This window comes from Lissotriton vulgaris, chromosome 2_1 (assembly GCF_964263255.1).
Source record: "Lissotriton vulgaris chromosome 2_1, aLisVul1.2, whole genome shotgun sequence".
Lineage (NCBI taxonomy): Eukaryota > Metazoa > Chordata > Amphibia > Caudata > Salamandridae > Lissotriton > Lissotriton vulgaris.
The window spans coordinates 1,057,467,981-1,057,495,776 of record NC_141687.1 but is presented as its reverse complement, the minus strand read 5'-3'; the positions used below and the strand labels follow the sequence as shown (position 1 = coordinate 1,057,495,776).

Here is a 27,796-nt window from a genome sequence, read left to right as displayed (position 1 = left end):
GCCCGCCTCCTAAGTAGTGTACACTTGCCCCCGGAATCTGGCCCACCCGGGGGGCGATTACAAAGAGCGTGAGGCCGCACTGTTTTCTTTTTAAATTATCAGCAGTCGTCATGGTCCGGACTCCACAAAATGATTTTTTTTAATGCTTTTTTGGCCCTGCACGGTCCCTGTGGGAACACTATCCCGCACAACCACACCCCACTCTCCCCAGAAGCCCAGGGGGTCAGGATGTTTCTACCCTGCCCCCTTTTCTTTGTTTTTAATTACTATTCCTGTGACTCGGTTCAACCAAGTCACAAGATGTCTGCCAACACTTCGTGGTTTTACGTGTTGCCAGCCAATTGGATCTCAGCACGAGATCTGGGTGGGGTCACAGATACTCTGCGTCCCCAGTTGTATATCTGAAAAACCTTTAAATAACTCTAAAACTACTGTACGGATATACACCAAATCACAAAAAAGGCACTTCCTTGGGCCAACATCTACCTTCCAGCCAAATTTGCTGCAATTCCGTTCAGCAGTTCGGGCTGTAGCAGTATCTAAAGGTCGTATGGGAATTAACATGGGGAAGACGCGCTTTTAAGCACCCCCTGGTTCTCAGCTCCCGCTAGACTGACTAGCCTGAAACTTTCAAGGTTAGCAGCTGAAGAGAGGAGCAAATCAGTTTTAAAACTGTGAAGACTTGTCAAAGGACACCTAACTAGGTCCTAACTATAACTACCTATTGGTGACTGCCAGTGGGTAAAATGTGTGTGGGGGGTGGAGGGGAGGCAGTGTGGTTTGCGGCGTGTGTACAAATATTTAGGCAGTGGTAGAAAACCTAAAAAATATTCAGAACATGAAAAAAATGCAGTGGCATATACACAGATGAACAGAGCATACTATACTATTTGTTACTATCATTAAGAGAGAGGCATAAGCCAACATGTCAATTTCTAGCTCCAACTGTAGGCTTTCAGTTGATACATGCAGGAAACGTACAAGAAATGTTTGGAATGTTCCCTCTGCAATGCTCATTTTACATTTGCTGAACAAAAATATTAGGAGAGCAACACCTAGCAATGCTCTAAAATGGGCATCAAAAGGTACTTCTATCCATTTCAATTACTGATCTAGGAATCTTAACCACATTACCTCAGCAGGTGATTTGAGCTCATCTGGCTTTTCCCATGTCGACTGCTTAGTTTCAATGTTATAAAAGTATATTCTTCCATCAGGGGATTTATGTTCAGTCCACACAGATTTCTGTCGCAAATAAAATCAAAGTTAGAGTAATAAATACCCTGTCACAAAAAAAAAAGTTTAACATAAATAGTGACTATGGAAATTATGTTCAACATTAAAAAAGGTGTACTTGTTTAGTTTTCTGTTCTTCGCTTACAGAACTGTTGACAGCATTCATTGGCTGTGGAGCAGGAACTGCTGGATGCGGGGGCTAAAAGCAAAAAAAAGCATCAGTGATCAAAAAATTCCTGCTGTGTTATCAATTCACCAAATTTGCTACAGCGTCAACTACTTGACAAAATCTAGACATTGTCAGTGCTCAACAACTACAGGTGAAAACTAAAGCGTAACGTTTTCGGTCTATATTGATATACATATGTATTCACTGAAAAAAAACATAAGTTTCAGTCACGTTATAGTTAGGAATCACCATTTAAAAAACCTTAGAAATTCACTGAAAAAAACCATAGGTTCCAGGGGCTTTCTAGTTAGCTGGACATTTCACTCGTACAAAACCATTGAAATTACCCCGTTATGGTTCGTTCAGGTAACTAGGACTCGTGCGCCCGCATTGTACTGCTGATGAAGTCACATATTACATCACTCATGACATGCTCAGTGACATCACTGAGGACATCTCAAGTGACATCACTGATGACATCCAGTGAATGTGTTTTTTTCTGAAAAGTAAATGTTTTATATATGTATATCTCAAGGTCGATGGAAGAATAAATGGGTATATGTGTCTAAATCAGGGGTCTCCAACCTTTTGTGTAGTCAGAGCTACTTCTGGCCAGTGAAAATCGTCGTGAGCTACTGAACCCGAAGCAGCTCGCGCATTTTTCCCAGAAACCCCCACGCCCAGTTTCATTGACTAAGCCTAATTTCATCAGAGCCCATACTGTGGTTTCAACAAAATACTCAAGACAGGACTGACTTAAGAGTTTCCTAGAACACCAAAAGGAATGACTTTGGATTGGTGACGCTTCAAGACATTTCAATTAGTATTCAATAAGATCTAGGTGGTATATTCTACATCAATTCAAATAACATTGTCCCAAAACAGAAATCATTGAAAAAACATTTTTCTTTTTGTATTCAGAGTTTTCTGATAGGTAAGAACATCACCATAACGTACCAAAATCGTGGTACCAATTTTATATATACATTCAATACACATATTTATACTATATACAATACCCCCAACAAAAGAGAACATCACACATGAAGGCCCAATCACAACAGCCACACAAATCATCCAGACACAGTCTTGCCAATTTCACAAACTCCCAACACATGAATCCAATAACAGTAAAAAACAATAAGGAGACTTCACAGAAACAGATACAGTATATACAACACAATAGAACAAAAGTGAGGCGCCGACGCGCATTTCGGAAAAGGAATCTTGTCCTAACTTCCTTTGGTAGGGCGCATTAGTTCAATATTTCCATGTATCAAAATCTTTTTCTTGAGTAAATAATAAGGTGGTTCAAATCCAACAATCCAATAGCACGGGGGCTAAATCTAGGGTCAGTATAAATAACTGACAATATTCTCCCTTGTCTCTGTTAATATCACGAGACAGAAGAGAGGGGAACTCCGGTATATTTCACGTCAGAAAGTAATATTGGTCCCACGAAAACACTGGGTAGGGACGTCAAAGTAGACCCATTGATCTGTTATAAACCGGCGCTAGTCCCTTCCCAATGCCGCTCCTGGGTGCGCCGCCACAATAGGATTTCTATTAGGAATCTCTTTAAGGACTATCCGTTCGATCAAGCGATAATATGGGGAGCAGATAAGGCTGAATAATAATTCTCTAATTCCGGCAACACTGTAAACTATCCAGCGGTACGTCCAGGATCTCGTATTCGTGGTCGACGGCAAACCAATGGAGACCACTCATTTTTTGTGCCTTTCTGCCTTCTGTTCCACTCGTTTTTGCTTCATTTTTTGTGCCCTTCTGCCTCTGTTCAACTCGTTTTTTGTGACTTTCTGCCTTCTGTTCCACTCGTTTTTGCTTCGTTTTCTGTGCCCTTCTGCCCTCAGGTCCACTCATTTTTGTGCCTTTCTGCCCTCTGTTCCACTCGTTTTTTGCTTCGTTTTTTGTGCCCTTCTGCTCTGTTCCACTAGTTTTCCCCTTGTTTTTTGTGCCCTTCTGCCCTCTGTTTCACTCGTTTTTGTGCCTTTCTGCCTTTTGTTCCACTCGTTTTTGCTTCATTTTTTGTGCCCTTCTGCCCTCTGTTCCACTCGTTTTGTGCCCTTCTGCCCTCTGTTCCACTCGTTTGTGCTTTTGTGCCCTTCTGCCCTCTGTTCCACTCATTTTGTGCCTTTCTGCCCTCAGTTCCACTCGTTTTTTCACAACAAGTTTATTGACAAAGATGAGCATATGTAACAAGACGGACCCCCACAATCGGGAAGGCACCATCAGACATTCCGAAACAATCAGGAAAATAGAATTGAGTATTCAGTCAATAATCATTGCAACACAAGGTTATAAGAAATGAACATCTCTGTCTTTATCGCTAACGTACCCACTCAACCCCTACTCCCAGATCCCTCCCCTGGTTCCCACCCTAACCCTATGCATGTGTGTATGGACGGCGTCAATGAAAATTCTCAAAGTGGTAAGTGTGTGTGTGGGGGGGGGGGGGGAACGGGGCCGTCCGGCCACAGGGAGTTAAAGATCTTCCTCTGGTTCCACTGGGGGGTCCAGCGACAGGCCCCTGTAGTCCGCCCATCTCTTCCATATCTTAAAGTGCTTACGGGGGCACCCTCGGGCCTCAAAGATCGGTCGTTCCAGACCCATGCAGAAGTCTATGCCAGCCTTCCACGCACTCAGGGGGGGGGGGTCTCACATCCTTCCATACTCGGGCTAGGTCTCTCTTGGCCACCACCAGCCCCAGGAGGAGCAGGTGTCTCTTGTACATATTGCCACCAACCCCCTCTAGAATATGTAGCAGACCCAGACGGTGGGTACGAGGGAGGGTCCATCCCAACACTTCCGACAAGCAGTCCCATACACCTCTCCAGAAGCCAACCAATCTAGGACACGACCACAACGTGTGGAGCAACGTACCTCTCTCCAGCCCGCATCTCAGACAGTCCGGGGACTCTATCAGTCCCGCCTTCCACAAACGCTCGCGGGTATAATAGGTTCTGTGCAGGATTTTAAATTGGATTAATCGGAATCGGACGGCAATGGCCGCACCCCTCGGGGATTCCAAGGCCTCACGCCAATCATCCTCATCCAGCTGACCCACGTCCACCTCCCAGGCCGCCTTCAGTGGAAGGAGGGTGGAGGAGCAATGGATGACCATCGTCTGGTAAATGCGTGAAACTTTTTTATCTCCAAGATCGCCCATGAATACCTTAGCTTCAATCGGGCTGAAGTCAGGAAGGGAGTCAATGCCGGTGAGACTGGGCAGCAGCGCATGCCGGAATTGCAAATATCGAAAAAATTGAGATTGGGGCATATCAAACTCGGTGCGAAGGGCCTGAAAGGATTTGAGGGCAGTGCCAGACATCACTTGGCCTAATTGCGAAATACCAATCGCGTCCCAGCCATCAAAACCTGATAGCTTAGACAGTTCCGGTAGCAAGCCGTTACGCCACAAGGGCGTCTCCGCGGTCAGTTTGCCCCACCAGCCCATGCGTCGCAGGGCCTGCCGCCACACCGCAAAGACAAGTTGTGTAACCCTCGGCAAAGATCGACGCAACCGGGGTGAGTAGAGGATGGTGTGGAGCGAGTTGTCGCCCATCAGGGCACGTTCCAGGGCGTAGGCCGGGTCTTCGCCATTGCTATACCACCAGTCGTTTAGAATGAGGAGGTGTGCGGCTTGATAGTAGGACTGCAGATCCGACGTGGCCAAGCCCCCACTGTAGGTGGACAAAAAACACGTACGTAGCGCAACCCTGGCGGCACCTCCGGCCCACAGGAAGCGGCCCAGCAGAGAATTAACCTGTCGAAACCACTGAGGTGGGACAGGATATGGGTGGTTCTGCAGCTGATACAAGAGGCGTGGTAGCGCCACCATCTTAAAAATGGCGGAGCGGCCAAAGATGGACAGGGGCATCCGAGACCAAGTCTTAACGTCCGACTGTACCCTCTCCCAGACTGGTATGAGATTATGATCCCAAGCAGTGGCTGCCGAGGTCGATAGAAATACGCCGAGGTATTTCAGCCCGGTCGTAACCACCCTCAGCCCTGAGGCCCAGGGGTCCGCCACGGCGCCCCCTCCCAGCACCCACAATGTGGATTTATGCAGGTTCAGATATAGGCCCGAGGCCTCCCCAAATTGTTGCATCACCTCCAGGACACGCGGGCCCGAGTGCTGCAAGTCGGTAAGGAAAAAGAGGACGTCATCCGCATACAGGGCTATTTTGTCAGACAGGGTGGCAGTCCATTGAAAGCCCCGTATCAGCGCATCTTGGCGCACTCTGGCAGCTAGGGGCTCCATGGCCAGTGCGAACAGGTAGGGGGAAAGCGGGCAACCCTGTCTGGTCCCGCGGCCGATATGGAACGTTTCGGACACAGCCCCGGCGACCCGCACTGAGGCCGTGATGTCTGTGTAGAGGAGCCGGACGTATGACAGAAAGACCGGGCCCAGGTTAAGGCCGCGCAGCAAGGCAAACAGGTACGACCAGCTGACAGAGTCAAAGGCCTTGTTAATGTCGGCCAGCAGCAGCGCTGCCCGGTCTCCCAGAGTCTCAGCCGCGTCAATCGCCGCCTGAGCGCGACGGATATTATGTCGCGTTGCCCTGTGTGGGTGGCATGAAACCTGCCTGATCAGGATGGACCAGGTCGGTGATAAGAGGTGCTAGGCGGTTCGCCAGGGCCTTGGCCAAAATCTTGGCCTCCACATTAATCAAAGAGATGGGCCTATATGAGTCATGACTGTCTGGGGATCTGCCCGGCTTCAGGAAGACCACTATCTCGGCATGTCGCCAATCAGGAGGCAACACCCCTCCGGTACGCGCCGCTTCCAGTGCTCGGCGATAATAAGATCCAAGCTGAACATGGAATTTCTTGAAAAATTCGCTAGGGTAGCCATTTGGGCCGGGGGCCTTGCCAGTGTTAAGTTGCCCTAAAGCATCTCCCAGCTCCTCAGCTGTGAGGGGAGCATCCAGGGCCGTCTTAGTCTCATCAGATATCGGCACGGGCGGCAGCTCCTCAAGGAATCGGGCCAAGTCGTCATCTGACAGCCGGTCACGCGGGGCATACTGGGTGGAGTAGTACGTGGCAAAGCTCGTAGCCAATTCATGTGGGTCGGTCATAACCTCCCCACCACCGTTCGTGAGACCGGGCAGTAGGAGGGGTTGAAAGTGTTGTTGGCACAATCTATGCAGCATGGAGCAGGACTTGTCCCCCGATTGATATATCCTACTTCTGGTGGCCAGCCACGCCTGCTTGGCCTCATCCATCAGGAGGGACCCGTAGGTTTGCTGTGCTTGTAGAAGCAGACGTAGCCCGATTGCATCACCACCCTCACGACTCTCTCGCTCCAGAGCCGTTACTCGCACAGCTGCCTCTGCAACCTGCTCTCGACGCTTCCGCCGGGCCGCCGAGCACCAAGCAATATCTGCTCCCCGTATGGTAGGCTTCATGGCCTCCCACACCATCCCTACATCAGCGCCCTCCACTAGATTTTCCCGCCAGAAATGGTCAATTGTTTCACGTAAATGATTAGCATATGTCGGCTGAAGGAGATGCCACGAGGACATCCTCCATCGAAACGGCTGTCGTTTTCGAAGGAGTTCCAGTCCAATCGAGACGGGGGAATGGTCGGACAGGCCCCTCGGTAAGATGTCCGCGCTCTTCACCCTGCACAAATAGTCCCGAGGCACAAACACACAGTCGAGCCTCGAAAAGGAGCCGTGTACAGCCGAGACATAAGTATAGTCCCGGGCCGTGGGGTGCATATGTCGCCACACATCAACCCAGCCCAGCCCCTCACTCATTGCACGCAATCTGGAGGGCGAAGGGGAGGGGGGCGGGAGCTCAGATCCCCCTGGGCGCCTCTGACGATCCATGCTTGCATTCATCACATCGTTCCAATCTCCCCCAATCACCGCTAGGGGCCCCGAGATGTCCTCCCATACAGCAAACAGCCTCTCGGCTAAGGCCCACTGGAGTGGGGGGGGGGGCGTAAACACTGCCAAACACCACCGACTCCGCACCCACCATGCCTTTAATAAACAGGTAACGACCCTGAGGATCTACCCACTGCTTCTCGTGGATATAAGCCACCCTGCGGTGAATCAATATGGCGACTCCCCTGGACCCCCTGGAAAACCCGGCATGGAAGACCTGTTGATATCCAAATCTCTGTAGGCCCAGAGCCTTTGTACCCATCATGTGTGTTTCTTGAAGTAAAAGGACATCTGCAGCTTCATTCTTCCCCCAGCGTAACACAGCCCCACGTTTGATTTTATCTAAAAGCCCCCTGACATTCCACGTAATCACTCGTATAGCATCTACAGGAAGTCTACGAATCGGTTCAGCCATGGTCCATTAAGATCCAACACCCGAGCCCTCCACTCCCGCGCCACCCACCACACGTCATATGGAACATCGTTGCAACACACACATGCATAGCCCTGTCAACCCCAAGAACAACAGTCCCCAACCCCACGGTCCCGCAACCCCAAACAGTCCCCATCCCCAACTCAGCGGCCCGAACCCCGACTGCCCCCATCCCGCCACCCCCAACCCTATACCTCAAAGAACCTTGAAGTACCTGTCGCGGCATGGGTGGTCCCGAGACCAGAACATAGGGCCCGGGCCCACCCATACCAATGGATCCCAACATTCCCAAACGGAACAGGAAGCTTACTCCCCCTCCCACAGAGTCTCTCTCTCTAGAGGGAGAGTGGTAGCCACCATCACGCAGTCCCCAACCCCCCACCCCACAGCCCCATTCTCAATTAGAGGACAGAAAAAGTACTGCCCCATGGCGGCAGCAGTGCCGGGCAGTCATTAAGGCCCAGACGACTCGATGAGTCCAACCAGAAGTCACAGCAGTGACAGTAGAGATGGAAAGGCAGGGCCTCGGAATTTTTTAATGGTCCGTCCCAGATTGTTCGGAGTCTTCGGTTCTGCCACTGGTCTGTGTGCCATCAACCGAGGCCGCACGTCTGCGCGATTTGGACCGCTTGGCTCGACCCTTCTTCCTCGACGTCCGGTCTTGCTGAGCCCGTGGTGAGCCCTCTGGAGAGCCCGGATTGAGCCCCGGTTGCGAGTTCGGTCTAATCCGCACCGTTTCATCCGTCCATTTGAAGAGGTCCTCCGGCGTATCAAAGAACAGTGTCCGCGATTGAAAAATCACCCTCAGGCGTGCCGGATACAACAGGGAATATTGAAGCTTAAGACCCCTCAATTTTGCCTTGGCGGCCATGAATGAGTGACGCTGCTGTTGCACAAGTTTAGTATAGTCAGGGAAGATCATTATCTTATGATTTTCATATAGGAGGGCGTCCCTGATTCTAGCTTCCCTCAACACAGCATCTCTGTCATGGTAATTTAGTAGTCTGGCGATCACCGCCCTAGGCCGCTCGCCCTCAGGCGGCCTCTGCGTCAGGGCGCGATGAGCTCTCTCGATGATGAAGCAAGTGGACAGCGTCCCTGGGGGCATCCACGATTCCAGCCACTGTGTGAGGAAGAGCTCCATGTTGCCCTTCTCACAGCGCTCCGGAAAGCCAACAAAGCGGAGGTTGTTGCGGCGCGCCCGCCCTTCGGCATCCTCCACCCGGAGCGCCGTGATCCGCTGCGCTGATTCCATCGCCGCCATTCTCTTTTTAAGGGTAGTTACATCTTCCTCCACTACCGTCACCCTGGATTCGGTTTCTGTAATGCGCGCCACTGCGTTCCTCAGGTCTTGGCGTAATAAGGTGACATCCGCGCCCACTGCCCCGATCTTGGCGTCCAGCATGTCTCTTGAGTGAGTAATGGCCGCCATAAGGGCTGCATTGTCTGGCCCCCCTCCAGGCGGAGCACCCCCGGATGAGCCAGCGCCCCCACTGGGCCCGGTGAATTTGTCGATAGTCACTTGCTTGGCGGGGCCACCCCCTCCCCTGGTCATAACTGCGGAGGGCCAAAAAGCAAAAGGATAAAGGGGGGGGCCCCCTCACGATGGCAGGAGGCGCTGAACCACGACCGCTCTTGCTAAGGTCTATGGAGGGCAAGGGAGGACAACCCCGGGGCAGGTCTCGGTGGATCCGTCTCAAAGCGGCCCAATGACTCGGGCAGGACGTGGCCGGCCCCAGTGGCCGCCAAGGAGCAGGGTCGCCTCCGAGCAGCAGCCCCCCCCAGAAGGGTGGATAGTTATGGAGGGCAAGGGAGGACAGTGTCCGGCCCCGAGGCAGGTCCCGGTTGGTCTGTCCCGATGCAACCCAATGACTCGATCAGGACGTGGCCGGCCCCAGTGACCGCCAAGGAATAGGGTCACCCCTGAGCAGCAGCCCCCCCCAGAAGGGTGGAGAGTTATTGTGCGTGTCGCGCCAGAGCGCTGGCGTCTCCCTCGGCCTGAGGGGGGGGGGGGGGGGGGCACTACTCACGGCCGCTGCCAGCTTCTCCACTGTCCGCCCACGTCGAGGGTCAATCACCGCCGTTCAAGAGCATCAGGGCGCCCGACCTCCGCCTCGTCTGCAGGACCCGGCCAGTACTGGGCCGCGAAAACCGGGGCCCCAGGCCTCTCCAGCCGATCTCGGTCGTCCGCTGCCCCGGCTCCTCCTCCGTGTAGGACTGGGCCCCGGCAGAGGGAGCACAGAGACTTCCCCGCGTTTCCAGCCCCTCGGGTCTCCGGGCGTCGCGGCCGTCACCAGGCCCGGCGATGCACTGCTCCCCGGCCGGGGAGCGCCAAAATCGAGGTCCCGGCTGCACCTCCGCCTACCAGGCCGCACCTTGCACCTCGCGGCTCCGTCCCGTTCCGGGACGCCGGACCTCCGCTGGGCACACCGGAGGAGTCTAGGCGTTCTCGGCAATCACCGCCCCGTTGTGGCTGTGGGTTCTGGGGTCGGGGACCAGGATATCAGGAAGGATTAATGGCGGGCCAGCGGGAGCTCTAACAAGCTGCGACCGCCATCTCCGCTTGCGTAGCCACGCCCCCAGTTCCACTCGTTTTTGCTTCGTTTTCTGTGCCCTTCTGCCCTCTGTTCCACTCGTTTTTGCTTAGTTTTTTGTGCCTTTCTGCCCTCTGTTCCACTCATTTTTGCTTCACTTTGTGCCCTTCTGCCCTCTGTTCCATTCGTTTTCCCTTGTTTTTTGTGCCCTTCTGCTCTCTGTTCCACTCGTTTTTTGTGCCTTTCTGCCCTCTATTCCACTCGTTTTTGCTTAGTTTTTGGTGCCTTTCTGCCCTCTGTTCCACTCGTTTTCCCTTTGTTTTTTGTGCCCTTCTGCCCTCTGTTTCACTCATTTTTTGTGCCTTTCTGCCTTCTGTTCCACTCATTTTTGCTTCATTTTTTGTGCCCTTCTGCCCTCTGTTCCACTCGTTTTTTTGTGCCCTTCTGCCCTCTGTTCCACTCGTTTTGTGCCCTTCTGCCCTCTGTTCTACTCGTTTTATTGTGCCTATCTGCCCTCTGTTCCACTCGTTTTTGCTTAGTTTTCTGTGCCCTTCTGTCCTCTGTTCCACTTGTTTTCCCCTTGTTTTTTGTGCCCTTCTGCCCTCTTCCACCAGCGCTCTGATGCCTGGTCAGCCATCACTCCCACGGGATCCCTATTTCCACCATTGAGCTTACCTGCGGTGGAAGGCAAGTCTCCTGGCGTTGGAAGGCACGTCTCCTGGCTGCTTCTGGTGGTGGAAGTCACGTCTCCTACTGCTACGCGCTGGCACCTGTCGCACAATGGCAGACAGTGCGATGTCAGCGCGTTTTCAGTACACAATGACGTCACAAGAGTCAGACTCTCACGAGAGGAGTCTGCAGCTCCAGGAGAGGAGCGTCATCCTCTTCGCCAGCCCCCACCCCAGCTTAGCTCCAATCCGAGCGGCTGTTTTGGGAGAGGGCGGGCAAATGGAGCCGGAAAGGCTAATAGCCCAAAATACCACCAAATACTACAGAAGGGCTACACGAGCTACTCCCGGGGTCTCCACGAGCTACCGGTAGCTCGCGATCGACCGGTTGGAGACCCCGGGTCTAAATGGATGATTTCTTAACTTAGTGAATACATGGATTAGTGAGTAAAGTTTAAATATGTAAATATCTGTATCAGTCTCTCACTTTGTGTATAAGTGATTGCATGGGTTGGTGTGTAGCTACATGAGTGTCTATATGGTTACTTGGTTTTTCGAGAATCAGTCTGAGTGTCTGTATGGTTCAGTGGAGGATATTACTTGGTGCATAGATGCATAAATGAGTGAATCACTGTATGTGTTGAAGACAGTATGTGTCCAGGACTATATGGGTGGATGAGTGTGTATATGGGTGTGTTAGTGAGTGAATAACTGTCTCAATAGTGTCTTTATAAGTAACTACATATATTTTACACTAGTATATGTGAGTATTGGTGTATGTAAGTGAGTATATGTGAGAGTGAGATTGGAAGAGTTCCTGTACGAATAAGTAGGTGTTTCTATAAGTGATTGTTTATAACAGTAAGTATGTGTAAGTTTCTGTAGAAGTATGTGTGCTGGTGTGTGTATAACTGTATATGCAAGTAAATGGGTGTTTGATTCGTTATTAGCATGAGTGACTGAGTAACTCTATGGATGAGTGGCGGTGTGTAACAGGATGTATAGGTGTATGTGTACATATGTTAGTACATGTATGAGTGACTGTATAGAACTGTTGGTGAACGAGTGGCTGTGTATGTAGATCTTGGAATTACTGAATAGGTTGTTGTAACTGGCATTGGTATATCCATTGTTTTGAAAATGCTAGTTTCTATTTTTGAGTGTGTGTAACAAAGGTTATATTAGGGTGAGAGGAGGTCTACCACTATCACAAGGATGATGTCATCAGTGGTGTCATTTGAGATGTCAGTGATGTCATGAGTGATGTCACTGACCAGGTCATGAGTGAAGTAATATGTGACGTCATAAGCAGTGCATTGCGGGCGTGCAGTTATAGTTAGCTTAACTAACTATAACGGGAGCATTTCAAAAGTTTTGTGCGAGTGAAATGTCCAGCTAACTATAACGTGCCTGAAAACTAGGGTTTTTTCAATGAATTTCTAAGCTTTTTTAAATGCTAATTTCCAACTTGAATGTAACTGAAACCTATGTTTTTTTGTGAATATCATAGATTTTTTTAAATGCTAGTTTTTAACTATGCCTACAGAGGTAGGACATGTGAAGAAAGAAGAAAAAACGCACAGAAAGAAAAAAAAGAACTGCAGAAAGAAGCAACAGAAGTCCTCAAAGACTAACAAAAGAGCAGGAAGAATAAAGACATGTGCACAAAGAACCAACAGGATCACAAAGAGGCCTTGTTACAAATCATCCTGTGCCACAACTTTTTCAGACGGGTACTGGTGTTAACTGACCGACTAACCAGGCCTAGAGCTAGTGGTATGCTGAAAGACACTTCGAATACAGTGAAAACACCTACAAACACTAGGGAACACTATGCATTGGGGTACCCCTGTGATTAGCATGACCTCCTCTGTAAGCCCCTAGTACATATTAGGGCAGGGGGATTAAAACTACTTCTTAAAACACGCCACGGGGTGCGTTTGCACACTAATGAAGGGAGGGGGAGAGCCTGAGGTGCTGTGTGCAAACACGCCCTGTGGGCGTTTTAAGTTGAAGAATAAAGTCCCCTTGAATCCTGAGGGTCCCTGGGGTCCAACTAGCCCACTAGGTACCTCCAGTATGCTCCACAGAGCTGCGTTGCAGAAGGGTGTAAAAAGGGGCACAGCCTAGACCACCTCTCTGCAACTCAGCAGAGTGGCGCTTACTGGAAGCACCTGTTGGGCTAGTTGGGCCCCAGGGTCCCTCAGGATTGAAGGGGAATTATTTCCCCAACTTAAAACGCGCCACAGGGCGGGTTTGCTCACGTCACCTCAGGACCCATCCCCTTCCTTCACCACAGTGTAAACGCGCCCTGTGGCCATTTTAAGTTGGGAGATTAAGTCCCCTTGAATCCTGAGGGTCCCTACGGTCAAACTAGCACACTAGGTACCTCCAGTAATCGCCACAGAGCTGTGTTGCAGAGAGGTGTAAAAAGGGGCGTGGCCTTTGAACACCTGTCTGCAACGCAGCTCTCCGGTGCATACTGGAGATACCTGTTGGGCTAGTTGGCCCTCAGGGACCCTCAGTATTGAAAGAGAATTAATCCCCCAAAGTACAACTCGCCACAGGCGCGTTCATACAATGGTAGAGGAAGGGGGCATGGCCTGAGGTGACATGTCTGCAAACACGCACTGTGGCGCGTTTTAAGTTGGAGAATTAATTCCTCCTCAATCCTGAGGGTCCCTGGGGTCAACTAGCCCACCAGGTACCTCCAGTATGCGCCAGAGAGCTGTGTTGCAAGAAGGTGTTCAGAGGCCACACCCCTTTTTACAACACTCTGCCCCCCACCCATGTCTTTTTTGTAGCCTCGTGGGAAGGCGGTCCCCAGGGCTGGGGGGGCTGCGAGCCCACCTCCACATAATTGTTGAAAGCCCAGGGGGTGGTTGTCCTCGGGGCTGGTACCATCAAAAAATTGCACCCAGGACTTGGCCCACCCGGGGGCTAAATACTAACGAAGCCCGCGCTTTTTTTTTTTCGCGCCCGGATGCGCGGATCCTACGCGCAATTTCGCGATTTAAAAAGAAAAAATGTTGCTTGTGGGACCCCCTAAGCTGGCCTAGGGGGTCAAGGGACCCCATCCCCCAGGGCCTGCCCCCATTTATTTTCACCCAAAAGTTGGGAAAGGGACCGCGTGGCCCCCTCCTGGGCCACTAATAGCCCCAATCCCCCACAGTCCCGCCGGCTTCCCGCGTCCTGTGGGAGCCGGCATTGCTTTTCCACATTTCCAAAGTTATTGGAAATAGAATGTTGCGGTTTTCCTGTGGAAAATAGGTCCCAACTATAACTACCTACTGGCGACCGCCAGTAGGATAGAATGAATGAAAATATATATATATATGAACACAGAATTGTAGCTGATCCTTTTCCTCTGTCGGCGGGCTCAAGGCAGGGGTAGCCACCCCCTTCAAATTCAACACAATCCACCAGCATCTTCCTTCTAGCGATATCAGAAAGAACACACCATTTACTGAGGCCACGGCTCCTGTGTTGTTCTTTCTGATATCGCTAGAAGGAAGACGCTGGTGGATTGTGATATATAGATATATATATATATATATATATATATAAAAAAAAAAAAAATAAAAAAAAAATAAAAAAAAAAAAAATCGCACTAGAGCCCAAGGAATACAATATTGATCAGATAAATAAATGTGGAAGCCTTAAATATCCAACCTAATTTTTTTTCTCCTAAAAAAAGATACATATGAATATGGATTAGAATAGAAATGTTTTTTTTTTTTTTTTTTAAACAAGTAAAACCGGCAGCCCTATATCATGCACCATGTTCCTGGGTACTCCACATTAATGCTTGTTAACTGAGGTTACCATTTGAAATTCCACAGGCACCATTTCAAAAATATGATGTTGACTATTACCCAAATGTATAATTCACTACATATTTATCATACATAAAGATGCTATGCACCTTTACAGTGAATTCGACTTCCGCCATGTACCCAAATTAACATTCAATAAAATGTCTACTAAATTCTAATCCTGTCTTGCAATATCTAAGTGTTTTACAGATAAACTAAAGGCTAAAATAATTCAGGTGTTTTAAATGACCAGTTAATTTTAAGCAACAGGATTCCATTATTAGGGGCGTGAGCAGGGAATGGCGGTGGACTAAATGAATTACAATTAGTTTTTTTTTTTAGCATAACAGGCATGGCTATATTGCTGTATTTCTTTGCTCCATATAAGCAACCAATTTGACGCACACAAAAGCATACAGGAAAAGGTAAAAGTGTGATAATTGAGAAGAAATTCAGCACGGTTGACCAAAAAAGAAAAAACACAGGAGATTCAGGCTCTTATGTTTATTTAGATAATGACAAACCTTAAAGAAACGAATTATTTTATTGGCTTTGATTCATGGAACAACGAAGTAAAAAATACATCACACAAATACTCCATCCATTTATTTCAGAGAGATTCAAGGTGAAGTCTTAGATAATGTGCTACATTAAATCAGACTGAATCAACAGCGAACCAAATGCAGGGCGCAAGACAAAAAAGAAAAAAACAGAGGGAAGAAGCTCTATAGTAGTCAATTATTCCAGGTCATAGAGTACCAAACACATGGAAACAAAAGCAATGTGAACAGGCAAGCAGGTCTCAAGTCACAGGCACATTTGTTATGACCCTGCTTTGAAAACAATAGGATTTTTGAACTCTACAAGAGTTGTCAGGCCTGCTTTAAGTGCTCAAAATAGCAAACAATTCTGAACTTCACTTACCTGATTAGGGGGTAGATTGGAGGGAAGGTTGGGAGGATGGTTAGGGCCTAAAACAAAAGAAGTATACAATCATGACCAACAAGTATACTTGCAATTAAACAATGCACGTTCTTGAGTAAGATTAACTTCCAAGAGCTTACTATAGTTTTTTTTAGGTCTCTGCTAGACAGGTCATGCTATATTTCTTCGAGACATGTTTACAGTCAGGGGCTACAGCCCACCCCATGTTTGCCATTTGTTTCCTCCCACGTCGCTATAATGACCTTTGTTTGCATTTGTTTTGTCATGTATTCGTCATGCCTCTCCTTGTGTTTGGCCGACAACTACAGCAAGTTCTTGTGTCCATCCACTGCTCCTGTTTTTGGAGCGACTTTTTAGGTCTCACCTAGGCAACACTTGTGCTGTCTCTTCGAGACACTTTGTATTCAGGATATGGGCATGAAGCTCCGCCCAATTTCCACCCATCTTTTTAATTGGCTTTGGTCACGGTCCTGTGTAAATGGTGGCTTTTCATGTTAGGCTAAGCAGTCCCTCCCAAGTACCACCTTTTCTTTTTTTGTAACCTTCCATGAGGACATGCGTTGTTCCATGTGGTGTTACTGGGTACGTTTTATTATCTGAATCAGTTGAGATTGAGATAAAAACCAGAATAGTATATGCAGTCTAATTAAGGCGGGGTAAAGTCGGCCCTACTATATATGACAATGACGGGATCAGCTGATCCTGTGTACACACCCCTTAACTGAAATCTAGGTTATTTGTACATATAACGATCACTACAATATTGAATAGGAAGTACCTGGTTTGATATGCATTAATTTATGAAATGAAAATTTGTGTTGACGTAATCAAATGATGTCTAAGCAAAGGTCTTGTTATCTGTTTGAATATGAGTTTCTTTCTTACAGATTGGTAGGTGCCGGGAATTCCGAGCAAAACCTACAACCAGGTAAAACCGTGAGTTTACAGTTATTTGCACACACATTCCCAAGGTTAGGGTACGCCTTAGGGTGCGTATACCGCCCGGGAATCTCAAATTTCTTTATGGTCCTGATGAAAGCTTTGCGAAACATAGCAGTTTGAAAGCAGAAACAGGTCGACCTTTTCACACAAAGGACATATTTGACTAATTGATGGTCAATGTCCGAATCACCATTTTTAATAATGGTAGTCCGAGTCTTTATTAAATTCATTTTGGAGTACAGCCTGCCATTTTTTAATTGCACTTTTTGAACACTGTTTCACTTCACGTCTTTTTGAAACCTGCTCCGCTGTAATACAGGTGTGGTAGCATACCAGGGAGACACTCTGTCTCCCTGGTAAAACCCTATGATGAAGCAGGTCATCAACTATGTTGATGAGTGACACTCTTCTGTGTCCTTCCTTTATGTAATGCAGTTTCTCCTAAACAGCATCTGCAGTTTTTTGGAGAATATTTATCTGGGTAGGCACACCTTGGGTACCGCATTTTTTTCTTCTTTCCAATGTCTTTGTCGCTCCTTTGTTGTTTCTTAGTAAGAGCCAAGAATCTCCCTAAGGGACGATCCACCTCATTACGTGGCAGGAGAGAATGAAGGACCCCATCTTGGTCACAAACTAGACACCCCTCAAGAGATGTCAGACCGCTCTGTGGCAAAGTCTTAGCATGCAAGGACTCTGTCAGCTAAAATGCCTCCTCGGCTAATCTATTGGGATGCTCATTATTTATCATAGAAAGCAGCCCTGCGATGTACGTTGTGTATTAGTGGTTATGGATATGTAGATAGCTGTCGCCCCCTGGATGAAGATAGAATGAGTTTGTAGATAGTGGGTTAAAGAGGCCCTGTACATGATGTTTGAGGCACCGTGATAATATTGCGAGATACTAGATGTGTCAACAAAGTAGTTTCAGAGAAACTTAACAGCATCGTCTTGTATGCAAATATGTGGAAAAGTTCTCCATTGAAATGTTACTGTAAAAAAGTGGACAACGTAAGAAACTAGCAGCTTCACTACATGGGCCTAACCCGGAAACATAACATAAGACAAATTATGTGTCAAGTCTTGTTATTAGACTTCAAATAGGAAAGAAGAGAGAAGAAAGTAGGCTGAAGTATCCCTGCTCAAAACTGAAGCCTACCTCAAGCTCATAGTAGTTAAGGGATCAAGAGGTAAGAACATAGTGGGCACAATCACATTTCTATTATTGACATTGCTGCTTCTCTACTAAGAAAGGTTTGCCATGAAAAACAATGAACACATTTATATGCACACATACCTAATTGAGCATCCATGTTGCCTCCTTGCTGTAAGGAGAAATAAAAAAAGGACATCAAGAAACATCGAAAATACTATTGATTACAACAAACTGCTCATGTATATTAGATGCCCTAATAGGAGTGAAAAGAGGAACTAACTGCAGAAGTTATCAAACTAAGTCATGAAGAGTGCTCAAATGATTAATGGGATTTACTGTTGAAGCACACATTAGTATCAATACTGAAAAACACAGTTCTGGTGAATTTATTCAAAATGGTGGAACATGGGTACCTAATCAGGCACTGGTAGTTAGGAAAACAAGCATTTACAATGCAATGGTTTCACCATTGGAAAAGTTAGAGCTAATGGCATTGCTCATGACATTTCTTTTTTTTTGTTTACCTTTTAAATAAATGGCATTGTTATTTACATTGCCAACAGCCCACACAGCCCTCACAGCCCACACAGCCCTCACAGCCCACACAGCCCACACAGCTCTCACAGCTCTCACAGCTCTCACAGCCCTCACAGCCCACACAGCTCTCACAGCCCACACAGCTCTCACAGCCCACACAGCCCTCACAGCCCACACAGCCCTCACAGCCCACACAGCCCACACAGCCCACACAGCCCACACAGCTCTCACAGCCCACACAGCTCTCACAGCCCACACAGCTCTCACAGCCCACACAGCTCTCACAGCCCACACAGCTCTCACAGCCCACACAGCTCTCACAGCCCACACAGCTCTCACAGCCCACACAGCTCACAGCCCACACAGCTCACAGCCCACACAGCTCTCACAGCCCACACAGCTCTCACAGCCCACACAGCCCACAGCTCTCACAGCCCCCACAGCCCCCACACAATGCAACGGTTTTGCCTTTGACAAAGTTAGAGCTATTGGCATTGTTTATTTATGTGTTGGTTTTGAAAACAGATAAATAAATGGCATTGTTGTTTACAATGTCAATAGCTTAATCTTTCGCAAATGCGAGACCTATTGCATTTGCACACACACACACACACACACACACACACACACACAGAGCCCACCCCCCTGTACGTTCCTAAGAGAAGACCAAAACATGCCAGAGAAGTCTAGAACATCACTGGTACTCGGTATTGGTAAGTGGTAACAAACCCAAATTCGAGGGTCAAAAGTAACAGAAGGCAGACAAATCACTGTTTTACTATGAATGTGTATAGTCGAAAAACACAGTGTGTAGTGAAATTTCAATGGTTAAGATTCCCAAGCCCACACTGTTCTAACATTAGGTTTCGCCTGCGCCGAAAAGCTGCGCAGAGCATAGCCTTCGGCGAGGCGAAACCTAAAAAGACAAAGAAACTGAATGGGCAACCATAAAACTGACAAATAAAACCTACAACAAGTTGCCAGTTTAATGCTGTGGCAAAGCTTGCAAATATTTCACTGCTATGCAAAGAGACCTCCATCACAAACATACACACGAAGAAAAAGTGAGAAATGGGACAGCAAAACCAAACATAATTCAGGCCCGTATGTTTTAGAGGGCCTGTATTAAAAAAAAATAAAGCACCTTTCCTGCTTCTAGCCTCTTGAGTATGGGTAGTTCAAATGGCTGTAAAATAAGTGACCATGGATTTGTTGCAATTTTAAAATACCCTAGATTTAGCAAAGTATGCAATTTAACCAACGTTACTCCTTACTTCGATGGATGCATGTTTGCCTGCTGATGAATTTGCTCCTTACTCAAAGGAAAATGAGGCGACACACATTGTAAAAAAATATCCAATGGCTAACCCACTGCCCCATGTTCTTTTGTTTTATGTGAGGCTAACAAAAGTAAAGTACTTTCTAGGCCAGAACTAAAAAGGCTACCTTAACGGTAGAGGATTGTGTGCGAACGGATGCTTTGTGTAATGGGAAATGTGAAGGCATAGCCAGACGGGGGAAAATAGAACAGATGCATTATTAACATAGTGCAATCCTTCTCCTATCTATTTCTCAGCAATTTGAACTTTTGCGCAGTTCTCCAAGTTTGATGCGGACTCTTGACGGGATGAAAGCCAATCATCCTGTCGGGTGAAGTCCTTCCCTGGATGGGCACAGTTTTAGCAGGAAGTAAAGGTATGGATGATGTTACTACCAAGTAAGCATCTGTTCTTGGCTTGTAGAGCTGTTGATTCACATGCTTTGCATACTCCTGCCATCTAGTGTTGGGTCCAGATGTTTGCAAATTATTTTTCTTAAAAGAAGTCTTCCCTAGTCACGAGGTAAGGTGACTCCTCTTTTAGGTGATGGTGCGCATGGTCATCAACTCCACTGTTCGATTGTTTTCCCGCTAGAGGGTGCGAATGGAGTAACTGTAGTATAGTCCATACGTATGAATGTATAATTAAGAACTGCAGCAAATACAGGTACCTGGGGAGGTGAGTGAGCGCATGTGAATCTACAGCTCTACATGCCAAGTATAGATGCTTACTTGGTAAGTAAAATTATCAGTTCGAGGCATTTGTGCTGTAGATAAACATGCTTTGCATGGACTACAAAGCAGTATTCTCCCAAAGCTATGGCTAACCTGTAGAAGTTGCAGTGGTTTCAAATAGTGTTTTAAATGCTGCTTGGCCTACATTAGCTTGTTGACGTGCTAACACACCTACACAATAGTGTTTGATAAATGCGTGTCGTGAAGACAATGTAGCTGCTTTACATAGGTCAGCTAGAGGAATGTTACTTAAAAATGCCACAGAAGCCCCTATTTTGCGAGTGGAATGTGCTTTAGGGGGAATGGATAAAGTCCTTTTAGCCTTAGATTCATGTTTATATGTTTTTAAAAATCCATCTTGCAATGCCAGATTTTGAAATGGGATTGCTTTTGAGAGGTGGAGCAAATGCAACAAACAGTTGTTATGCAAGTCTTTTGTTCTATCGATGTAGTAAAATAAAGCATTTTTTACGTTAATTGTGTGAAGAGCGGGTTCTGCTACAAAATCAGGTTGAGGAAAAAACACCGGTAAATCAACTGATTGGTTTATATGAAAAGCAGAAACTACTTTGGGAAGGAATTTAGGGTTGGTGTGGAGAACTACCCTGTCTTTGTGCAGCAGAAAGAAGAGTTCTTCCAATGTTAATGCCTGTAGCTCACCAACTCTCCTTAATGAGGTGACTGAGATAAGGAAAGCTGCTTTCCATGACAAACTGCAATGGGCATTTGTGCAATCGTTCAAAAGGTGGATCCATGAGCCTTGTGAGAACAATGTTGAGATTCCATACTGTGGCAGGAGGAATCCTTGGTGGTATTACTATTTTCAAGCCTCCAATAAAGGCTTTAATGACTGGAACTCTGAATAGTGAGAAATGGTGCCTGTTCTGCAAATACGCAGCAACTGCTGCAAGGTACAAACAAACAGAAGTATAGGTTAGTCCAGTTTGCTGTAACAGGTAAGAAATGTTTTGTATAGAAGCATCTAGTGGATTTATTTTGTTGTTATTGCAGTAGACAACACATTATTCCACTTTGCTGCGGTGCAAACTCTGATGGTAGACTTTCTCGCTTCTTTTAGAATATTCATACCGTCTAGTAGTAGATTTAAATAACCAGACCATGACTTCCGGAGCCAGATGGCTAAATTCAGTTCTTTGGGATTTGGATGTCCGATTTCTCCATGGTTCTGTGTGAGGAGGCTGGATGTAAGGTGCAGCTTTAGATGTGGAACCAGAGACAGCTCCAACAGGGTGGTGAACTATGGTAGACGGGTCCATGTGGGAGCTACTAGAATTAGTGTGTTTGCCTGAGCTTCCGAACCAAATTCTTAGGACATTGCCTTTCAGTGCGGGTGGGGTAAGCTGGAGCTGAAGTTTGGGCATTTTGTGTTTTCTGCTTGTGGCGAACAAGTCTATTTGTGGGAATACTCGTTGTTGAAAGTATGGAAGGAGAACTTGGGAATGAATTTCCCTCTTGTGAATTTGGTGTCTGGTGAGGAGGTTGGCAATCTGATGGTTTACCCCTGGAAGGTGTTCTGCCAGAGGATACACTTTGTGATGGATTGCTCAGTTCCAAATGGCTTGAGAGAGGTGTGACAGTTGGGGAGAATGTTCTCCCCGCCTGCCCTGTTTTTGAACATAGTACATCGCTGTTGTGTTGTCTGTCCGAACGAAGACACCTTTGCCCATCAGGCGAGTTTGCAATGTTTTCAGCATTAGAAACACTGCTAGAACTAGATAGTGAATATGGAGGCTTTTGTGCTTGTTGCTCTACAGGCCTTGTATTGTGTAATCTTGTATATTAGCACCCCAAACTGTCAAAGACGCGTCTGCTGCGAGCATGATCTGTGGAATAGGGTCGATGAAAGGCCCTCCTTTAAATAAATTGTGGGGGGTTCCACCACTGCAGAGAGCGATGGGTATGGCTATTTATCAACATTAGATCTATTAATTGACCCTGTGACCGTTTCCACTGCCATGCTAAGCCCTCTTGTAGGGGACACATGTGAAGTCTTGCATGGGGTACAATTGTGTTGCAAGACGCCATCATTCCCAGCAGTCGCAGGAACACTCTGGCTGGTAATGCTTGGTTGGATTGAGACTGTAGTATCGTAGCTTGAATGTTGCGAATTCTGACCACATTGGGATAGGCTAGAGCTTTGACTGTTTAGTGTAGCTCCTAGATAAGACTGTGTCTGTAAAGGCTGCAGATGATATTTTTGTGCATGGAACTGTAAAGCCCAGTTGATGAAGTAGGTCTATTGTCATTTGAGTATGACACAGACAGGTTTGGTAAGTGCTGGATTTGATGAGCCAGTCATCTAGGTAAGGGAATAGGTGAACTTATTGCCTCCTGAGATAAGCACGACTACTGCCCTGGATGCTGTAGTCCCTCCAAAGGGAAGTACTTTGAATTGATAATGCTTGGCTGCTATCACAAATCTGAGGTGATTGCAATGCGCTGGGCGAATTAGGACATGAAAATATGCGTCTTAAGTCTAGAGTAGAAATAAAATCTGCCTTGTAGAAGTAGAATGAAGTGTTGAAGGATCACCATGTGAATGGCAGTATATACCGGTTTAACTCTGAGATCTAGAATAGCTCTTAGAGAACAGTCCTTTTTGGGAATTAGAAAATAGATAGTAAAATCCTGAACACTGGTATTGTGCTGGAACAGGTTCTATAAATCCTTTTAGTAAGAGAGATTGCACTTCCTGTTCCAGCAATTACACATGTTGTGGAGACAATTTTGTAGGAAGCTGGCTCTGTATATACTATACCAAAATGAGGTATAGTGTGCACAGAGTCCAGTGGAACTCCAAAGGTGGGCAGAGGTATAAGTAGATGGCACCTTACTCTCCATTTGTGGTAGTGTAGGTGAGCAGTAAGGCTTTATCAGAGGGTAGTGTTAAGAATTTGTTGTACACACAGGCAGCAAATGATGTCACACACTCAAGACTGTACTAAGACCAACTTGTTTGTATATAAAAAAAATTAGTTATATTTATTTTAAAGAACCAAGCAAGCCTGATACAGGTTAGTCTGAATGGTACTTTCACAGCAGTTGGAACAATACAAGCAAGCTGAATGAAAATGTCTGTTACAGGTTTGTAAATCTTTTCAATACAGTGGAAATTACTGTTCGATTACTTTTGATTACTTTTCAGAATACTTTTTCTACTCAGTGTGATATGCCTAGATATCACACTGGGACATTTCCTAGAGAAAAGGGAAGTAAGTAGATTTTAGTTATTTACAGTTCTTCAAGTGCTCAAACAAAACCAACAACCCAATTTCAGGAAAAATAGTCAATGTATTCCTATGGAGAAAATATGGTTATCGGTTAACAGGTAAGTACGTGGTTGTGGGAGTTAGTATTCTGGGGTAAGAACCAGGGTTCCCTCAGGGTCAAGGATGCACTCTAAAAGCACCCTCAGCTGCACTAGGGCGGCCGGGCGCAGAGTGCTGAGGCCCAATCTTATCCAATGGGGGATCGGAGGCCTCCAGTATGAGGCTGCTCATGAGCAGGCCACAAGGTTGCGGGAGCAAAGCTCCTGGTGTTATGCTCAGAGCAAAGGGGTATCGGAGTTAGCACCCAAAGTACACCAACAGCGGTTCAGAAGCAGCTGGGTGCAGGGTGTTCCGCCATCAGGTGTCCTGTTGATTTGAATGGGTATTCTCCGGTTGCTGGCTTGGGGACAAAGATCTTCTGGAGGAGACCACTGCCTGGAGAGGTACATTGGGATGCCTGAGGATGCTGGGACACAGTCTGTTGGGCCACCCAAGGCCATGGGACTTCGAGTGCAGGGGTGTCTTTAGCATTGGGTTTTTCTTACCAGGGCCGGTTGCAGTCGGGGGATCCTCGAGAAAGAGGCTGAAGGCTTCACTTGGAGATTCGAGGCAGGTCAGAGATCACCAGATTTCAGGTCCGGATCGCCGGGGAGACCTCCTAGTGGTGTTCGGCCTCTCGTACTGGGCTGTGGGCGTCTGGTGCAGACTCACGGTTTTGGCTGGGTCCTCAGTCTGTTGGTGAGTAAATCCGGTACTCACAGGAGACAAAGTCTTGGGTTTTGAAGGCAGGGCAGGCCCTCCAGGTTCTCAAGGGTGCTGGCTGAAGGACACCAGGATTTCGCTGGAGCAGCACGATGTAGGCAAAAAATATTAGCACAGTATTGTGAGTTCTTATTTTCTTTCTTTATTCTTTAGTCTTGCTTTAGCCAACACGTGTTTCGTCGCATACAATGGGAAATCATCCAACGACTTTCTCAAGGCTGTGATATCTTTGATAAGGTCCTTTCTTTTGTGGTGATAATTCCAACTGACAATGCGAAGATAGTATCTGTCCTCAGTGTTTAAAAGCAGTCCACACTTCCGTAGCCCTCTGTGCCTCTAGAGTAAGAGAGACACGGAGGGCTACGTTTAGGACGGGATAGTCATAAATGAGCAAGATTTGGGTCGGGGGAGATCCATGAGAAGTGTGGACTGCTTTTAAACACGGAAGACAGATACTATTTTACCATTGCCATGTTGACTCTTCACTTTGTCCTGCACCAAAACACGCAGCCTTGCAGAGAGTGTGAAAACACTCCCCTCCCCCAAGTGAATGCTTATTAGGGGAAGGGAAGTTACAGTGTGCGTTAGCCTTATCCCTATCTTTAGAGTTGTTCCCCCCTATAACCGCCTCCAAAAAAGCCTCTTGAGGGAGAGGACTGTTTATTACCCTTGTAGGTGGAGGTATTTTGGTCGGAGGGTGTAGTTTTGGACCCTCCTCGTAAAAAGGAACAAAAACATCCTACGTTTAAAGGGGACTGAAGTGCTCCCATGGATTTGGCTACTTTAGTGTTCTTCATTTTCTCTAGTGCCTGATGGACCTCAGGGCAAATAGATGTTTCTTATCAAATGGCGTTTTTAGAATGAATTGTTGGACCTCTGGTTTAAACCTGGCAATCCTTAATCACGCATGCCTCCTAAGCAAAATGTTAGTGTTGACCAGACCCCCCAGGATATTACGGCATGGATTAGCAAATTCAGCTGCACAAAAATGGAAATTTAGCGGCACAAATATGGAAATTTAGTGGCAATTTTGCAGCATTTTATTTGGCAGTTTTTCCTACAACAAACACCGATATCTTAGTGGCCACTTTTGTCAAAATCCCGCATTTTTACACAAATGCCGATTTCACGGGCACTTTTGTAAAAATTGCTGCATTTTTACAAAAGTGCCGATTTCGTGACAAACAGCGAAATCCTGGAGGGTCTGTAAAATGGCACACATTCAGGCTGACTAGATCTGTGGCCCTGTCTTCCTCTGCCTTTACTGATCCTAGTCCTGCCCCATTACCACCAGCATTTTATCCATCCTTCTCCCTCCTGGTATCTTAGTCTCATCAGTCTACACCACAGCCGTTCCCATGCACTTGAGACCGCATATTGAGACCCTGCACAGTGCAGCCGTGGACCACAATTTACCCAACCCCCTTTCCTATATCATTGAGAATGTGAAAGTATCTCAGAGTGGGGTCCCTGCCCCCATTGACTTAGTAGATCAGGCTTTAGCTCAGAGACAAGAGCGGTCATACAATTTCACAAAAAAGACCTTGTAGCTTTTTCCCAGTCTACCCTTTCATTACAGCCAATACGTAGATAGATCCAGCCTACCTTGCATGGTCCCAGTTATTGATATAGTAGAACAACATACAGGACAAACTTTTTCTGCCTGTAATGGGAATGAGGGTATACTGAGCTTCAAACATGGAAAGTATCGCAGGTCGGTTGATTGTCTGCTCCGCTCCAGCTTACGATACTGCAACTGGCTAGGCCTGGAGGTTGTTTCTAAAGTCTACGTATAAATTAGTCTATGCTGTGATGAGCTATTGATGCGATATGGTTACCTAACAGTCTAAGCATGTAAGGATTACTACAGCGCAGAGGTGTTGTGCTAGGCGTCATTTGTTGTCCTGCGGAGACCCACTGGAATCAGGTTGTGGGTCGAAACATCGATTCTTTTAATATAGAACTCTCTAAAGTAGATTGATTTCATACAAAAGGAACCAATATTTAAATTTGACCATGTAAAATTGAAGAATAGGGGACATCTCTTTTGTGCAATGTATATATGTGTATCATACTATTATTTTTCATATGATGCAGCCATGAGCACTGGGCCGTCTACACCATTTCATATTATAACACTAGCCAAAGGAATATAAAAGCATATCATATTTTTCATTGAAAGGCTGTGTTTGCTTATGTTGTTGAATAATTATTCATCATGTGTCCAATGATCTGATCATACCTGTAATAATATTGAAATAAGACCCACTTATCCTTTGTTCTTGTTCTGCCCCATTCTTCATACATCATCCCTGTTCCCCTCTAATCACAGCCCTGACACACTGCCCTCACCCACCCGACATGGAGCAAGTCAATGCACCGTCTCTTTGGTAAAGGCACAGGGCAGCTGCTCGATGCCTGGGCTGAGACACCACCCAACAATGGACATCTGGATTTCCCTGGCACTTTTACATAAGTGCTGATTACGCGGCAAACCGCAAAATCGCGAAATCCTGGAGGGTCTGTCTAGAAGTAGTATCAGCAGCATCTAGAGCACATCTTATGGAAGAATTGGAAATTAGTTAACCCTTATTTACCAAATCTTGTGCTCTTGTTTTCTGCTCATCTGGGAGAATTTGGAGCAATTGCTCCATTTCATCCAACTGTGCCCCGTCATACCTGGCTAAAAGTACCTGCGTATTAGCAATGCGTCAGTGATTGGCAGCCTGAGCAGCTACACATTTGCCAGAAGAATCTATTAACTTGGACTCTTTATCTGGTGGAGGAGAATCCCCTAATGTTAGTGTCTAATGCTCGTAAACCAGCGAATTCCCAGCCAGCTAATCTAATGGCAACTGGCCTTTGATAAAGACTGGATCTGTCAGGGAGTGTGAGAAAGGACCATCTTTCTTGCATTTGTATGCCCCCACTTTTTTCTGAACTGCTGATGTACTTTGAGTGTGCCCTGGGTTCCTGCCAACCAGGTACCCATGGCCTGTGTTCCTTCCCTAAAACTGTGTTGTAGCTAAAAACCCAATTGGCATCTCTGGCAACCTGTCAGCCCCTAGTAAATGGTACCCTAGGTACCCAGGGCATGGTGACCAGAGAAGACCCTTGAGGGCTGCAGCACCTATTGTGCCACCCTCAGGGGCCCTGTACCCTGGCACCCACACACTGCCTTTGCAGGCTGAGTGCCTAAGTACAGAACTAAACAAAGAGTTGACATGGCACACATCCCTGTGTGCCATGCCCACAGAACCCACTGCCCTGGCATACTTCAGTCACCCCTCTAGCTGGGTGCCCTATGCCAGAGGTGTAGGTGCAGGAGCCCTGTGCCCCTACAG

The 27,796-nt window shown here is 47.0% G+C and overlaps 1 protein-coding gene across 4 annotated transcripts in view; it reads right to left on the bottom strand.

Moving 5' to 3' along the window:
• PRPF40A (pre-mRNA processing factor 40A) overlaps positions 1-27,796 on the bottom strand; it is a 963,502-nt gene that overhangs the window by 863,236 nt on the left and 72,470 nt on the right. For 2 of the 4 annotated variants that reach the window (XM_086956681.1, XM_086956683.1), the window contains exons 5-8: positions 17,952-17,979; positions 15,695-15,741; positions 1,355-1,435; positions 1,135-1,245 (exon numbers count right to left, since the gene is read on the bottom strand). In XM_086956681.1, coding sequence (XP_086812807.1) covers positions 1,135-1,245; positions 1,355-1,435; positions 15,695-15,741; positions 17,952-17,979 — 267 coding nt within the window. The remainder of the gene's footprint in view (positions 1-1,134; positions 1,246-1,354; positions 1,436-15,694; positions 15,742-17,951; positions 17,980-27,796) is intronic. The other 2 variants (XM_086956684.1, XM_086956682.1) reach the window with 1 other exon arrangement.